Source organism: Columba livia, chromosome 15, assembly GCF_036013475.1.
Source record: "Columba livia isolate bColLiv1 breed racing homer chromosome 15, bColLiv1.pat.W.v2, whole genome shotgun sequence".
Classification (NCBI taxonomy): Eukaryota; Metazoa; Chordata; class Aves; order Columbiformes; family Columbidae; genus Columba; species Columba livia.
In genome coordinates, this window is record NC_088616.1 from 17,394,865 (window position 1) to 17,411,947 (window position 17,083).

Here is a 17,083-nt window from a genome sequence, read left to right on the forward strand (position 1 = left end):
GCCGCGCCAGCTTTAGTATTAAAAAAAGAGTGCTTTCACTTGTATATGATTTGCGTTTTCTTTAAAATGATCGCATACAGGATGTATAAAAATAGAAAGTTAATGTTTGTTTTACAGCATTACTAGGGATTTAGTGCACATTCCACTGAGACATCGGTGTTTGCTATAAATGAGGTTCACCTGCTGTTCATCTTTATATATAAACATTTGTATTTATTTTTTAAAAGTCTTGATTGCAAAAGTAAGTAGTACACACAATAAAGCACAATAAAAGAAATGTTATTTACACACGAATGCCATCACGTCAAGTTTGCTGACCTGACAGGAGTAACGAGGGCGCTCTGCCGAACCTTCCACGGGTTACTGTCTTCACAGCGGGGGACCGGCTAAAATTGTTTTACTCCGAATAAAAGAGTAATGATAAAAGCTCAAAATGCCACCCAGAATTAAAATACAAAACGTTAATAGACAGAAACTGACTTATCCTGACGAAATCAAGTCTAAACTGACGACGTGTCTCATCGTCGGCCTCCCGTGGGGGCAGTTCCAGGGATGCTCGATCTCCCCCATGTGGGTGACGAGTTTTCTCATTTCCTGCACGCTCAGCGCAGTTCCAATCATCACCTGCAAGCAAAGGCAAAAGCCCAATTCTTATTCCTGCTCTCCACACCGAACTGACGCGGCCAAGAGCAGCGTTTCAGCTGCTAGAGCAAAGAACCGCTGTGCCAGGCACGGAAAGCAGAAGAGCTACCGATGACCAGCAGACAGAACACAGCTAAGAGTGCTTGTAAGAGCACCAGTCAGTTTGAAACTAAATTAAAACCTACTAGAAGTTTTTCCCAGGTTACACTAGACAAAAACACCAGTGAACAAAATAAAGGATCCTACCTGCTGACACTTGACAGTCAAGTTCCCCTGCAATATATATCGATATGGCCACTTATAATACAACAGAAAATACTGATTTGAAACCAATCATCCCATGAGGTACTCACAGACTTTCTGCACGCGCGAGAAGCAAACATCTGTCTGACCCGGGAGGGCCTGCACATGGCCCCCGGGCAGTCACTCAGCATGAAGATCAGCTCATCTATGTCTTGTGCACCGAAAGTCCAGTTTTTGCTCGTTGGCAACGATACTAATTTAACTTTTTGAGTTGCAGGAGCTGAAAGATTTGCCATAATTAATAAAGAAACAGAGTGCTACAGGAAATTCCTTTTTCTTGAGAGAAACACTGAGAAACTGATACATTAATATGATGTGTTCTGCATATATGCTAAGGCTTAAATTCTTTTTTTTTGATGATTTTAACTAACCGAAGTGGTAACTATGGCAGATATCCTTTTAACATTAACAAATTAATTACTTGCAAACAGAAGAGCCAGATCTAATTTCTGACAAACCTTTCAATTTAAAAGAATAAATAGCATATTAAACTATTTTGAGGTTATGAGTACAAAACAATGAAGGGTTGTGTTTTTGATGTTGTTTTTGAGATGGATAATTAATGGCATTTTAGGCAAAAATTGAAGATACTTAATACCAAAGTGGTAACACAGCGCTTTCAATAGTCTTGTATAAGGAAAACAATCAAGAGCTTGCAGGTTATACAGTTTGCTCAAAAGTACACAGCAAGTCAATGCTGAGGTGTCATGTGGAAACCCAAGGAACACTATTTACCAACGGTATCTATTAATTTAAAGTTACTAGATTTATAACTGACCTGTATCTAACCCTGCTGAGACCTACAAGTGTACCAACATAACAGCAGGACTGTATGTAACACATCTGGAAAACCCACATCCAGTCACACAGTCAAACAGTGACCCCGAAGAGTCTTCAGAAACTTCTACAAGAAGCTACTAGGGTAAAGACTGCAGTGTTCTGTTCGATAGCGCAAAGAGACTCCGGAATCCTAAGTCCTGAACACCAAAACAAACTGCATACTAGAGTGCCCATTATATTGGAATTTATGGTAACTACCAAAAGAGATTTTTACATAATAAATGAGACGAAATAGTTTAACTTTTTTAGTTCCAGTAACTTTGGCCCAAACTCACCATTTTCATTTATGACAAAATCAAACCCATTTTTTCTGAATATTTCCAGGTTTTCAATCAATACAGTTTCATTTACAGCAGTTAAATTGAGATTCTGAGGCCTGAAAGAGGCAGAAAAATACGGTATTGCATAGTTACATAGGGCAGACCAGTTAAGACAGGTTTCAGAAGCAATCAAGAGATACTAATACAGGGCTCTCCCAAAACATTTTGCTTTGCTTCGTTTAAAAAAAACCTCATTACTGAACATAGAATCATAGAATAGTTTGGGTTGAAGGGGCCTCCAAAGCGCATCCCGTCCAACCCCGCCACGAGCAGGAGCATCTCCACCCAGACCGGGCTGCTCAGAGCACCCTCCAGCCTGGCCTGGGACATGCCAAGCACGACTCAGCGGAGCTGGGTGCGTTGGGCAGCGCTCCCTGTCACAAGAGCTGTCCCCAACACCCCCGCTGCGACCACCGCACCAGACTGTGAGCGCTCCCTGTCACAAGAGCTGTCCCCAATGCCCCCGCTGTGACCACCGCACCAGACTGTGAGCGCTCCCTGTCACAAGAGCTGTCCCCAGCACCAAACTGCGCGGTGCCGTGCGAGCCCCCTGGGAAGCCTGCTCCGCCACTGCCTGGCTGCAGGGCCACGACTGCGCCTGTGGAACTCACGTTTCATGTGAAGAACAACTCTTTGAAAACAGAATATGAACCCAACTTTTGCCTTAAGTGTTTTGAATGTGTGAAACGCTACCTGAGCATAATCATACATATCCTTCTGAAACACTGAATTAAACTTAAAAAATATTATCATTAAAACACTGAAAATACTTACGCTATCAGCTTCTGACCTTGAAGAACAGTGTGCTGTTGTAACATCTCAAAGTTGTACTTCTCATCAGTAGCATGTTGGTCAATTATGAAAAGATCAGAATTCAGCTTTGCTATTATAAACCCTAAATTGAACTGGCCAATGATTTCCATTTTTGCAAACATTTCTTTACTGTGTATAGAAAATATAAACAGGTTATAAATTACACCTCAGCAGTAATCATGTTAGACTGTAAAACTTAAAAACATCTTTTTCTACACTGCAGAACATACAATTTACATTTGGAAAAAAAGTCTCATTTAGGGAGAATACAAATGTGAGCAGAGTTATCTGGAAGCTGCCACTGACTGACGTGGCTGTTCCTGGCGGAACACAATCCGTCATTAACACAGAACTTGTTCAGGATTCTCACATTCAAATACAGCCCCTGGTGAAAATAAGGTTAGCAATGGGCAGTGTGGCGATGGCCCAAGCAGGCAACACCGAAGGCAGCATCGTGGTTTTGAAGTACGGCATGTGACGTATTTGCCTTCTTTTCAGTTACAAAGCTTTCTTAATGCTTTTTTAGATGCAAAATTAACAAATCACACATTCAGGTGGTCAGTGGACAGTAGAAGTGTAACTTGTTTTCACAGCCAAGTCTCACCCAATTTCAAATTCACGTGAGAGGGAAATATGAGTTATGGAGTCTTTTCAGAGTCTTGTTATCTATCACAAAATTTGGTGTTTCTCTGACTACACTGCAAACTACAAGCCTGAATGAAGCCCAGTCTATGACTTTTGTGCTGCCTGTTTAGTGTTGCATTCCATATTCCTTATGCAGCTAGTTCAACAGCTGCTCGTCAGGTAAAATCATGTCAAATGCACACTTTAATGGCGTAAGACGTATCCAAAACTAACAGGTAGATGTAAGCCCCCTGCCCACCTCCCCGACAGGTCTTATGTTTTTCCTTGACTATTTTTATTAATTGATGAATACAATACATTAAGAAGGTAAAAATACCTGATCTCTTTTCTTAATTCATCTTCTGCTACTTTATTTTCTCCAGGACTAATTTTTGCTTTAAATCTTCTGTAATTCTGTGCTTCTGTACTTTTCTGTTGTTGCTGTATTACCTTTTTTACCTTTTCTGCTAAGACCTTCATAGAGAACTCCAGTGGAACAGTTTTCTTGTTAACTTCCACCAGTACATCAACACTTGGCACGTATTTCCTCGAATTCGTCACTTCAGGAGATTTACCTGCCTGGAAGTCAGCTGCTTCACTTTCAAAGCTACAGCTTTTAAAACGTTTTACTCTTGGGGAAGAACTATTGGCTTCTTGAGTTACCTTATTCTGATTAGTCCAGTCACTCACTTGACTGAACTTCTGTTCAGTGCCCAAGACCTGAATATCGCATTCCAATAATTTCTCACTACACCCAACAGTTTTAGGACATTCATTCTGAAGCTGTTCTTCTGAGCTACACCATTCTTCTTCAGGAGGATTAATCAGGCTTCCACCACTGACGCAGCTCCCAGGTTCCGGCGTGCTACATCCAGCATCCGCCTCACAAGTGCCAGAGAATCCAGAATCCATATTATCTTCTAATTTTCTCAAATGTCTGCTTGGAATTGACAACTTTGAGTCCATCTTAAAACAACTCTCAGATCCCTTACTCAAGACAGCCTTTTGAGTCTTTACAGTACTCCAAGTGGTATCAAGTGACATTTGTCTAGAGGAATTGTGCTGCTGTTTCACCTTTTCAGGGCTTCGAAAACTACTCTCTGTTGTTTGATGTAGGGAGAACGACTCCCTTAATCTGGCAAGAGTCATCACTCTTTTTCCTTCACCACCTGGATTTTCAGTATCAGAGTCAGGCAGCACTTCTACCCGAGGCTTTTCTGACTCTTCAGGAAGCGTCTTCTTCAGGTTGCCTAATAAAACCAGAAAAAATGAATATATCAAGATTCTAAGCTAGCTAGAAATATGAATTAAATGATGTGGTTGAGTAAAAAGAATGAAAAGAGAAGTAGAAAAAATAGCAAACTCCTTAAGTTTCAGACTGACTGAGTAGGGGGCTGAAATGCATTAATATCTAACAGACAGGCAATTACATCTTTAAGAAAAATAATGGTACTTGTGTGAATGAATTTGTAATCTCTTTTTACACTGGAACAGCAATCAGTCCAACCAGCACACTTATTTACATTATCAAAAGAGTTTAATGACCGAGTGAATGAAAAGCGAATTGCTCTTACACGTTAATGGTCACGATAAAACTCCATCGGCACGGTGTTAAGGAGCTGGCACAATAGATACTTGTACTATATGTGATTTGTAGAGAGTTAGAGGCCTTCAGCCTCACACACTGTCAGTCCTACATGTCTTTAGTAAAAGACTAATTTAAAATAACAGTAAGAATCAAGCTACAACTGATTCTAGATATCAGTAAAAAAGGAAATTAGGAGGGATTCTGTTGAAAGAAATAAAGAGGATGATGCGGTGTTAACAAAGAAAAGCAATTTTGAAAGAAGATGCATTCACAGGAGAATCAGCAATTTCTGTACTTATAAAAGAATCAAAGTTCAAAATCCAATAAACTCTTACTCGAATTTGAGATTTATGAGACCTTAACCATTCTTTCTCAAGGACATTTAAATAAAGGAAACACAGATCTCTTCCAGTATCTTGGGATAAAACTTTTTCAAGCATTATCAATTAATTTTGTGGTAATTTTTTCTCCATAATGTTGACTGTAAATCATTTAATAACTTAGGGTCCTCCTTTACTATTTGATGTCAATAACAATCTTTCAGTATAAGCAACACGTGAAAAATCTGCCCCAAAAGGTGTATCAATTAATAGCCACACTTTTTTTCATTTCTTCTTTGGGTTTTTACAAACCCATTTTCCCTCTTCAGTTCTCTACCATATATCACACATGCAGCTTTCACATGTTGTGTCCTACCTGCAACGTCCAGCAGTTTCTGATTGACATTCAGCTTGTTAACATCACTACCAAACATCTCCGTCAGGGAAGCTTTTAAAATTGCTAATAAAAGCTTTTCCTCCTGAAGTAAAATTTGCCTTTTGTCGGGAGTTACATTGATGTCAACACATTCTGAAAAGAAAAAAGGAAAAAAATTCCATCCTTGGATCAAAGTGTTTTGCCCCTTCAGCCTCCGTTTCCACTTCCCAGGACTAGAACCAAAGCCACCGTTAACATTCACAGTATGTCTGCAAATTAAACTTCTAACTTTCTCAGCATTCCAGCGAACGGAAGAGAAGCTACTTCCGTGCAATTAGGTGATACAAGTTCCCTCGTATTTAAGCTAACCACCAGATTGCCTCTTTCCCACTACGTAAGACAATATGTTACTTCTGAGTATAGAAAAAGTGGAGGGGGCAAGAAGTGGAACCAGGGCTGGAACCCACCTCTCCATCACCAACTGCAAATCGAAAAACTGCCACCGTGCAGGGAGTCACGCAGACTAAAGTTACAACGTTCGCTAAAGAAATACGATTTATTCTTCAATTAAATTATAGCATTTACAGAAGTTACTGAAAATTATTTATAACTCACCGGAATCCACACAAATGTTAAGGACAACAAATGGATACTGGTGTTTATTGTACAAGTGATAAACTTCATTCACAAGCTTGACAACCTGCAGAGAAGGTGAAAAACCAGTATTAGTCCCACCGTGTGTTATTTAGCCCCCATCAAAACAATTAACACACTAAATCATGTCTTGTCTGACTGAGCTTCTGTTCACACAAATTGACACAATGAAGACAAAAATGTGAGACACAGGAACTTGCAGCATCAACTGCAAATATCAGCTGCTAATCCAGTGGTTTCTAGAGAATAATGGAAAAGTTAGAGCTGGTGATATTAAAAAAATTAAAACCTGACCTTTGCTGGATCACATGGACGCTGGTTGATAAAGAAAAACTGTCTGTCTGTTGTACTCCTTCCAACACCGTGATCACAACGAGAAATGAAGCCTGTGATACTGTTGAATAATAAATAACACAGTAACAGCAAGGGAAAATGAAGGAGCAAGGCAAAAGACATTTTTCTGACTCTGAGCATACTTAATGGAAGAGTATTTTATAAGTGGCTAAAAGAAACACACTTATCCAGCACCAGTAAATATGGATACATATTTCCTCTCTCAGTTACTTATGTGACAAAGACTGGAGATTCAGCTCCAAGGAGGCATCGGACAACTGAAGAAGCAGCTTGTTCTGATTTCAAAAGTGGCATTTGCAGTCCTGCTCTGACAGCAGGGGAGGCCAGTTGTCAACGGTCACTGCTCAGATACCGAGGCACCTATTTGCCAAACTCATGTATGGTGAGAGACTAAAAGCAAGCACACTGTAAGAAAGTAAACAGTAAACTACTTACACAAACCGATTCACAGTCATCTCACACCATTTCTCAGTAATGCCACTGGAGAAATGCAGGTATAAACAACTGATACAATTCAGCCATCCAGTTATTCAGAGCACTGACGAAGGTGACGCTCAGCAGATTACAGTACTATTGAACTAACCAGGACACACAGAACAGTAGTTTTGTTCTTCCCGCTTATCTGGCTAGCAACACCTTAGTCCTGAATTAACCACGCTGTTCAACACGTTTTGGGTTTGGTTGGTTGGTTTTTCTTTTTTGTTTTTTTTAAATGTTGGGTTATAGTAAAACACTACTGGCAACAGTGGTTTGCACTTTTCTAATTACCTATAAAGATTTTGTGGCACGTCAGTAGCACTGAGTCCATATTCTTCACAAACAGCTTCGTTAGGAGGTAGCTGAACAAAAGGAATAAGGCTCTGCAACTGAAGAGAACAAACACACAAAAACAACCAGAAGAAAAATGACACATTGAACAGGTACAGACTTTTTTACTTCTATTTTATTGTTATTTATTAGCCTCAAAATCTGTTTGATAAAACGTTGGGGTTTTTTCAAGTTGGCTGACAAAGTCAAATACTTCTAATACCCAATCTATGAGAAGCCGGCAGCACTGCCTAGGGAGCAACAGAGATGATGCCTTGACGGACGGCTGTCCTCACCCTTTGAGATCACTGCTTTTGCCTCAGTCGCTTCACAGACCCTTACTTGGAAATGTACATAGACACAACAACAAAGTGATTGACACAATTTGGACTCTTCAACTACACACATACGACTTAATCAAGTTTCATGCAAAACCAAGAGGCACAAACAGAAATAGAAGTTTCTTCTGAAACACCAATAAAACTATTAAAAATTATACGTTACTTGAATCACAGCTGCCAAAGTGCAGGTATGTTTACCACAAACATTTTACCAGTCCTGCCACTATTATTTTTCAGTCATTAGAACATCTTGTACTGATTTTATAACTAGAGTATTTGATATCATATAAGCAGGCTGTAGGCTGAACGTCCTATTCAGATAACACTGAATTTTCAGCTATGCTTGCTGCTGTGTGGCAAGACACAGTCACATCTTTCAACTCATCTTTCAGGCACAGCATGGACGGGCGCTGAAATCTCTACACGGACCCTGCGACGGAGGAAGTGCCACCTTCCACCAGCACAAACCTTCAGAGATTTACTGCCAGCACAGCTCCCAGAACTCGCTTCAGAGAGATATTAAACAGTAACCTCATCTCCTAAACAGTTTCTCTTCCATCAAAGCATCTCTGAGCAGATTTAGAAACTTCAAGGGAATCCACGGAGGCTGCATCATTTCTCCTCTTTTAACCTGTAGGGTGTGCTAGAAGACAACACATGCTCCATTCCCTTACAGTTTTTAAAAGTCTCCTGGGTCATCTGTATTTATTAGATCTGAAAAGTATCTCTATACTGCTATCTCTCTTTTCCATAATAAAAGTAATACCTGTTTTTGCCCAAATACTGCTCCAATGTTTTCCTTTAAACTAGGACTTCCAGCCGTTGATACCACACAACATTTTTTCCCTTGGCCAACTTGATTAGTGCAGTTAATTCGCACTCCTTTTGAAACAATGCAGTATGCCTGCAATACCTGGACCATTTTGGCATATTCCTATTAAAGAAAAAAGAAAGTTCGCATTTATGTGAAACGTCTCTTTTTAAAACAAAACATCAATATTTGCAGGTAACACAAAAAGTGGGGTAGGTTTAATATTTTTAAAAATAGATACAAACTAAATTTTTATCTATATATATGTGTGTGTGTGTATATATATTTATAACAGTGCCTTTAAAAACAAACAGCATGTTTACACTATTTTTAGTCATAACACAGCAGTCGCTGATTTTAAGGTACACGAAAGTGACCATGATATTGGTTCTTTTCAAAACCTGAAAATTTGAGAAAGTACCTTTCAAACCAATAATTGCAAAACAGAAGCGGAAAGCATACAGGAATATTTGTTCTTATTTGATGAAGATATAAGACAGCCGTGACATAATCAAGGTATTCCACAGAGAACTGAATATCATTCAGCAGTGAATAAATTCTGGGATATGACACTCCTTTGAATTAATAATTTCTGATCTAACCTACCTTTTTAATGTTTCTCTGAAATTCCTTATGCCGCACCGGCAAAGTATAAAATAACTGCTGTACGTTAACAGTCGTTCCTTGCTGTCGTGGAAAAGGAGTTTTCTGAATGATTTTACCACTGTGATCAAATACCAAACGAGTCCCAACCTTTGCAGACTTATGGCAAGTAAAAATGGTAACATCACTAGGGGAGGGAAAAACACAACAGAATTACTCACTAACACTAGATTTTCCTATCCGTTCCTCACAGCCTAATCAGGCGGAGAAATGACACCAACACTATTAATTTAATTAAAACTAACTCTTCACCACAAACAACTTAAAGCATACCGGAAGCGTAGTGTAACGTTCTCCTAACTACAATGCAAACATTTTATTTGTATCCCTTTCATTCTTCTCCTACAAAATGCCATGTTAAAGTCTTGTTTGGTTGGACACCAAATTCCTCATACTAATATACAACACCAGAATATTCTCGATGCAATGAATTGTGTTTGAAAGCTGCGCTATTTCAAAGGTACAGATTGTCTGGGAGGAATTAAAATACAGTTTTAACGAGTTAGAGTCTTGCAAACACACCACTTAAATATTACAGTGCTTTCCATCAGAGGACCAAACACTTATGCAAGTGCACAGTTCCATCCTGAAAAGATTTGCATACTTAAGTAACACTAAATTCTGTACATAAAAGAACCAATTAGGTGCTGAGAATCATAGAATAATTTCAGATACTTAGAATCACACAATAATTTTGGTTGGAAATAATTCAGGATGTCATGCAACCAACTGCTCGAAACAGACCAAACATTAAGGAACTGGAAGTTTCCAAAGCCTCTTTTTATCAATAATGGTAAACTAAAAAGTTGGCTTCAGTTATTTTTGTTCATTTAGTAACCTTCTACTAGTAAGTTTAATACTAGTACCTCAATGCACACAGTGAACTCAGAGCTTCACCTCGAAACCCAAATGTTTCAACATGTATTAGATCAGAAAAATCTTGTATCTTTGATGTATAATGTTTCAGAGCTGGAAAAAAAAATTAAAACATGTATTTCATTTCAAAGTGACACTGGTCGACACAAGTAGACTTCGCATGCACATCAAGAAGCAAAAAATCTTCTGTATTATTAATTGTATTTTACATAATAGAGAAAATAATTAGATACTTAATGTTTCTTTTCCCCTTTTCCTATGAGCAAGATTCCTCTAAAATCCTCAGACGCACCTGTCGTTCCATACTTACACCCCAAATTCATACAGCACGAGATGCCCTGGAGCAGGACGCAGTACCTGCCCTGCTACTGATGGACCTGCCTCAGATTCTGTCCTGGAAGAAAACAGCCACAGTGCCGTGCTGTGCAGTGTACAGAGCACACGGGAGCGAGCCTGTTCCACCCCGACCGCAGCTGAGCAGGATCCAACCCACAGCCACAGTGCTGTGCTGTGCAGTGTACAGAGCACACGGAGCGAGCCTGTTCCACCCCGACCGCAGCTGAGCAGGATCCAACCCACAGCCACAGTGCTGTGCTGTGCAGTGTACAGAGCACACGGGAGCGAGCCTGTTCCACCCCGACCGCAGCTGAGCAGGATCCAACCCACGGCCACAGTGCCGTGCTGTGCAGTGTACAGAGCACACGGAGCGAGCCTGTTCCACCCCGACCGCAGCTGAGCAGGATCCAACCCACAGCCACAGTGCTGTGCTGTGCAGTGTACAGAGCACACGGAGCGAGCCTGTTCCACCCTGACCGCAGCTGAGCAGGATCCAACCCACAGCCACAGTGCTGTGCTGTGCAGTGTACAGAGCACCCGGGAGCGAGCCTGTTCCACCCTGCCCGCAGCTGAGCAGGATCCAACCCACAGCCACAGTGCTGTGCTGTGCAGTGTACAGAGCACACGGAGCGAGCCTGTTCCACCCCGACCGCAGCTGAGCAGGATCCAACCCACAGCCAGAGCAGCACTGGTCAGCAGGTAACAAACCGGGCAAGCAGCAGCACTCCTGAGCTTTCACTGTCCCGCAAGAGTAGGAGAAAGAGTTTCTGATGTACCATATACATACTGCAAACACACAGTTACCGAGTAATAACTGGTAGTCATTACCTACCCTAGTCATTACAGGAAAACAGAAACACGGGTATTTCCGTTGCGATGGCTAGTTATGTTCGTCTTACAGTATTGTTTCTGCTCCCATTTTGTGCAATTTAAAACTAGCAAATGGAAAATGTGACAGGCATGCAGTGTCCATTTTCAGCAAATACTCAAGTCTAGAATTCACCTCTCAAAAGCAGTCACATTCACTCCTGCAACAATGGCTGATGAATCAACCTGAATGAACCTAAATGAACATTTATACGTCTTTCTCTTCCATAATTATTTCTATTCTTTGTTCCACTTAAACAAGCAATCAAATAAAATCAAAGCTTCTGAGCTACAGGATCTATAACCACAATGGCACTACGGAAGTCCAGTTTAGTTTTGCCCAAGTCTTGCAGGTCAAGCATACGTTATGCAAAAGTCAAGTATACATTAAAAATTATTGAACGTAGGAAATTTGGTTTAAAAAAGTAGCTTTTTCACTTAAAATATGCTTTAAAAATGTCTAAACATAAATTATAAAAAAAGGTTCCACTTACTCAGGCCTTCAAAGTTTTCCTCTTCCACTCCATCTCCATTATCTGAAACCTCTATCAGTTCTGCTCCATGATCTTTAAGTTTTATATCTAGAAAATTGATTAACTTTGATTATTTCCATTCTGTATGTTCATACGAAGTACTCACTACTATTTTTGCATTTGAAATAACTTTACCAGATAAAGGTATTCCATGTCAAGTTTGACCAACAAAGAATTCCCATAGCTTTCAAAAGCTGGGGCAATCTACTGCAACCCAGGCTGCTCTCACAGAGCGTTCAGCTTCGATACAGCTGAGCCGCAGCCTTCCCAACGCTCAGCCAGCACCCCGGCAGCGCTGGAAGCTGCGACCCTGCCTTAACTGCCTGCTCGCTGGGGGCCACCGGGCAGCAAATGCCAATCACCTCTGCTCTATGGGCCACGTACCTTCACTAGGGGCAAAAAGGGCTCCACGTAACTTAACAGACAAAATCACGCACTTCGAGGAGCCCAGCTGGAGCCCAGGAATCAAAACGCTTTATTTATTTTAAGTGTAAAATCACTGCAAACCTGCTTGCCCCAAATATAAAGTATTCGCACAGGTCGGTTAATGCGCACTCTGCTTTGAGGAACTACTTTAGAAGCCTCTGAAACTGGACGGAGTTAGGGTGAGAAGCGGGTTACCGATGTTGGTAGCTCCAGCATCCAGGCTGTTTTCCACCAGCTCCTTCACAGCAGTGCCGAGGTTCAGCACCACCTGTCCCGAGCAGATCCGGTGAACGGACCGGCGGTCGATGGGCCGGATGGCCCCGCCGGGCGGGGCGCTGGGAAGGCAGGGACAGGACAGCAGCGCAGTGTCAGCGGGCGGGACACCTCCCCTCGCCCCCGCTCCTCTCAGGCTGGGACACCCCGCCCCCCATGGGTTTGTAAAACACCGACACCCCGGCTGCCCGAACGCGGAGCGCCCGAGAAGCCCCACAGGCCGCCCCACGCGAGACAGAGGCGGGAACCGAGAAGCCGGGGCGGCCGAGAAGGCCGCAACCGCGCCAGGGGCCGGGGCATGGCCCGCGGCGAGGGGGCGAGGCTCCGAGCCTCCCGTGAGGAGAGGCGACTCGGGCAGGGGAGTGCGAGCGCGGCGGCCCTACCGCCAGCAGCGGCGACAGAGCCGGGACCCGCTCCAGGCCAGCGCTCACCGGGACTCGGCCGCCTCCATCGGGACCCGCCGGACGCGCGTTGCTCTCCTCAGGATCCCCTCCCGCGGGCCCCGCCCCCGCACAGTCATTGGTCGCTGGGGAAAAGGTCCGCCAGACCTAAGCGAATCTTCAACTCCTTGACACCACCTGGTCAACGGGGCTGCCCAATCAGAACTGGCGCCGTGCTCCCGTCTGGCCCAATGGGTGCAGCGGGCAGGCGGGCGGGCCCTGCGGCGGGCCGGAGCGCTGTGCGGGGCCGCCATGCCCATGTACAAGGTGCGGCCGTTCCACCGCGCCGCCGGGGACGTGCTGGCGGAACACCGGCCCGCCTGCATGTACCGTGTGCCCAGCCTGCACCGCCGCCTCTCGCCCGATGCGTCGCCGACGCCGCAGGTAGGAGCGAGGGAGCGGCGGGTGGGCCCGCCTGGCCGGCCGGGGAGGGCCTGCTCAGGCCGCGGCCCACAGTGCGCGCCGCGGCGGCCTCGGCCGTGGGCAGCGGGCCCGCACCTGGGGCCGCGCTGGAGGGGCGATGGCGGGGCCGGCTGTGGCCGCGCCGAGTCGGTGTTTGCTCCGTGCGGGACGGGCGTTCGGGGGCTGGCGGAAGCCTCTGGCGCCGGGGGGCCCGGCGGGGCGGGAGGCGCTGGGTCCCGTTCCCCTGTCAGCGGCCCGCTCGAGGTTTGGTGAGGAGTTCCCGAATTCCTCTGGTGTTTGTAAAGCCTTCGGTAACGTTCGACGTGGCTTCTCTGGGCTCTCGCATGTGTCTGTTCCCCAGTGGCCCGCCCGGCCCCGCCGCGGCGCCCCCGCGCGGGTGTCTGCCCTTGGACGGGAGCCGGCCAGCCACACACCCGCGGTTTCTCCTTGCAGTTATTTCTTTTTTAAACAAGGCAGACCGGCAAACCGCCGTGTTACGTTACTCGAGTTGACTTCAGCCTCCTTGCAGTGTCAGGAACGCTTTGAATTCTTCCAGCTGCTCGGAGCCGTTGTCGGCCTGGCGCCATCGCTCCTCAGGAGCAGGCTTGGGGCAGAACTTCACGGGAGCGTTTACTACGGTGCCCTCCCGTTGCAACAGCCAAGATTAACTTCCAGTGCCCTCTGAGCCTGTGTTTTATTTCACAGAACTGTGTACTAGCCAAATAACGGTCACTGAAGAGGTGACCATGTTTCAGTGTATTGTCTTTGAGAATATTGTGTAGGTGGGTATCAAGATTTCATTTGGACACCTTGCTCGTTATCCGTTTCTCCATTAGACTGAAAGGAGGAGGTTTGGTTGATAGGTTGGGTTTTGTTAGTCCTTATTCAGGATGCTTAGAAATGGATTATCTATATAAAGTTTTTTCTTTAACATTATTCTAAGTTTGTAGATTTAAAACTTCCCACAGGAATATATTTTTCATATTTTAAAAGAAGTAGCATTGTAACATGAGGCTTGTAAAATAATAGAAATAGCAAAAAGATGCATTGGTATTAATACGTAATGAAGGCTACAGTGTATTTTGCTCCATAGTTTATATTCTCTGAAACAAAGAATGCCTATAAGGAGTGATTTCATGTAACACCATCCATCCAGACTTGCAGGGTTTTCTACTACCCACATGGATTGTCCAGAAGTTTCCCTGTTGGGCAGCCGTTGGGTTTTCAGGTTTTAATTCAGCACTTCACTGCCAACGCTGAAGTTTCTGTGGTCATGGTCTGATTTTTACTGTGTTATGGAGTTTGCTCTAGCTAGCGGTTTAAAAACTGTCAAGCAAGAGGTTTTCAGAGGTGTGATTAAATAACCTGCCACCGCATTCATACAGATAAGTGATACAGCTAGTAGACGTAAGGCCATGACATCCTGGTTACTGGAAGATGTTAAAACACTTCACAACGTACTGTGAAGTGAGCTGTGGTCTGCTTTGACACGGAGCTCAGTGAACGCTTATGTGACCTTGTTTGTTCCTCTCCTGTAGGAAGAGGCTGACCCGGTGCTGCGAGCACTCGAGTCCCGCCAGGAAGAGATTCTCAAACGCCTGTATGAGCTGAAGAGTGCTGTCGATGGTCTCTCAAAGATGATACAAACCCCCGATGCTGACTTCGATGTCACTAATATCATTCAAACTGATGAATGTCCTCCTTTGACAACAACTGGAGCAGACTTAGATTCGATGCTTGGAAAGGTGAGTGTAGCTGAGCATATACATTGATAGATACTTTCTTTGCTCTCAGACTTTCCAGGTTGGGTGGCATTAAAACTTGAGATATTCAGAACTCAATATGCAAGTGTTATATTCTTAGAAATAACCTACAACTACCATTTCATTTTGGGCATCCAGATTATAGATTAAAACACTTTTATAAATACTAAATCCTATATATTCTCAGTTGGATATAAATCCAAGGTAGAATGGTTAATTTTGAAATAATGGCAGTTGTTTTCTTGTTTGTCACTAACTGGCAGTTTTAACTTTGGCTTCAGGTTGGACTGGAATTTACCTCAGTTGTGTTCCTGAATGATACTACTGTTGAGGAAGGAAGATGTTCAAATGTTTAAACACATTTTAAATGTCCAAACTTAAGTTATTTGAATGTCATCAGAATTTCAGATATACACGTGCATGCCTAGGTACACTTTGGTGTCAAATGAAATCTCCATTACTTCAAAGTCTGATCTGGAATGTGTCTTATCTGCTGACTGTCTTACTCTCCATTCAGGATTACGGTGCCCTGAAAGATATTGTAATCAATGCAAATCCTTCTCTGCCTCCGCTGTCATTATTAGTACTACACAGTCTGCTTTGTGAACGCTATAAAATATTATCAGCTGTTCACACGCATTCATCGGTGAAAAGTGTGCCAGAAAACCTCTTGAAATGCTTTGGAGAGCAGACTAAGAAGCAACCACGTCACGAATATCAATTGGGCTTTACTCTTATTTGGAAGGATGGTAAGAATGAAGTTATCTTGTAGATCAATGTTTTACAATAGGTGAATAAGATGAAATTTGTGTTTTAGAACCTTGACAACAGATGCTTCGGTGGTGTCATGGTGACACGTGATGGATACGTAACTGCAGACAACATTTTTGCTCTTTTTATAGCTGTGAACAATGATGGGGACAGAGAGGAAAGATTCTTGTCTGTGGTGCTGTTATTACAATATGTGGTTGGTTGTGCCCACAGGATTTTTTTAATGTGTTTTTCAGTTTCTACAAACAAACCTGCTAGAACGGAAATTAGGTGGGAGACTGGGCTGGAGTTTGCAAAAAGGGATCGCTTTATCCCGGGTTCCTGCCTTAGACTAAGGTGCTTAGACTAAGAAAACTGAAAAGTGTTCATCATGTTAATAATGCTAGCGGTGCTGGCATCACAAGTAAAATATATCATAGAATTACCATGACATTTAACTTCTCTAACGTGTGGTATTCACTTTTTTCTTAATTTCAGTTCCTAAACCCCAGATGAAGTTCAGCGTTCCAACGATGTGCCCTATTGAAGGAGAGGGGAACATCGCTCGATTTCTGTTCTCCCTGTTTGGCCACAAGTACAGCGCAGTTACTTCCACTCTGATTGACAGCTGGGTGGATACAGCCATCTTCCAGCTGAAAGAAGGGAGCAGTAAGGAGAAAGGAGCGGTCTTGCGCTCTATGAACGCTGCCCTGGGCAAGGCGGCGTGGCTGGTGGGCAGCGAGCTCACCGTCGCGGACGTAGTGGCGTGGTGCGCGCTGCAGCAGACGGGCGGCGCAAGCGCTGCCCCGGCCAACGTGCAGAAGTGGATGAAGTCGTGTGAGAACCTGGCACCTTTCAGCTCCGTTGTGAAGCTACTGAAGTGAGCCCCCGTGCTTCATGAGGGTCTAATTTTTATCTTGTTCCACCTCCTGCCTGCCGTGGGGATCAGAGCCCTTTCTGA

The 17,083-nt window shown here is 43.6% G+C and overlaps 2 protein-coding genes across 4 annotated transcripts; one reads left to right on the forward strand and one right to left on the reverse strand.

The window, feature by feature from the left end:
- Nucleotides 1–44: 44 nt before the first annotated feature.
- Nucleotides 45–13,615, reverse strand: PMS2 (PMS1 homolog 2, mismatch repair system component). Of its 3 annotated transcripts, XM_065031632.1 has the most exons (15): nucleotides 13,199–13,615; nucleotides 12,690–12,829; nucleotides 12,030–12,116; nucleotides 10,323–10,425; nucleotides 9,400–9,583; nucleotides 8,749–8,916; nucleotides 7,603–7,700; nucleotides 6,775–6,874; nucleotides 6,442–6,526; nucleotides 5,827–5,979; nucleotides 3,880–4,792; nucleotides 2,880–3,047; nucleotides 2,061–2,161; nucleotides 996–1,165; nucleotides 45–624 (listed from the first exon to the last, which is right to left on the reverse strand). In XM_065031632.1, the coding sequence occupies exons 1-15, from the start codon at nucleotides 13,531–13,533 to the stop codon at nucleotides 481–483; spliced, it is 2,949 nt and encodes a 982-aa protein (XP_064887704.1). In that variant the 5' UTR covers nucleotides 13,534–13,615; the 3' UTR covers nucleotides 45–480. The 3 variants fall into 3 exon arrangements, 2 of the variants coding, with proteins under 2 accessions (XP_064887704.1, XP_064887705.1); XR_010466481.1 differs by lacking the exon at nucleotides 45–624 and having other exon boundaries at nucleotides 1,004–1,165; nucleotides 2,896–3,047; XM_065031633.1 differs by lacking the exons at nucleotides 45–624; nucleotides 996–1,165 and having other exon boundaries at nucleotides 1,953–2,161; nucleotides 2,896–3,047.
- On the forward strand, nucleotides 13,532–17,006 carry AIMP2 (aminoacyl tRNA synthetase complex interacting multifunctional protein 2). Its single transcript, XM_065030635.1, has 4 exons — nucleotides 13,532–13,591; nucleotides 15,148–15,354; nucleotides 15,890–16,121; nucleotides 16,621–17,006. Exons 1-4 carry the CDS (start codon nucleotides 13,532–13,534, stop codon nucleotides 17,004–17,006), a joined length of 885 nt encoding a protein of 294 aa, XP_064886707.1.
- The last annotated feature ends 77 nt before the right edge of the window (nucleotides 17,007–17,083 follow it).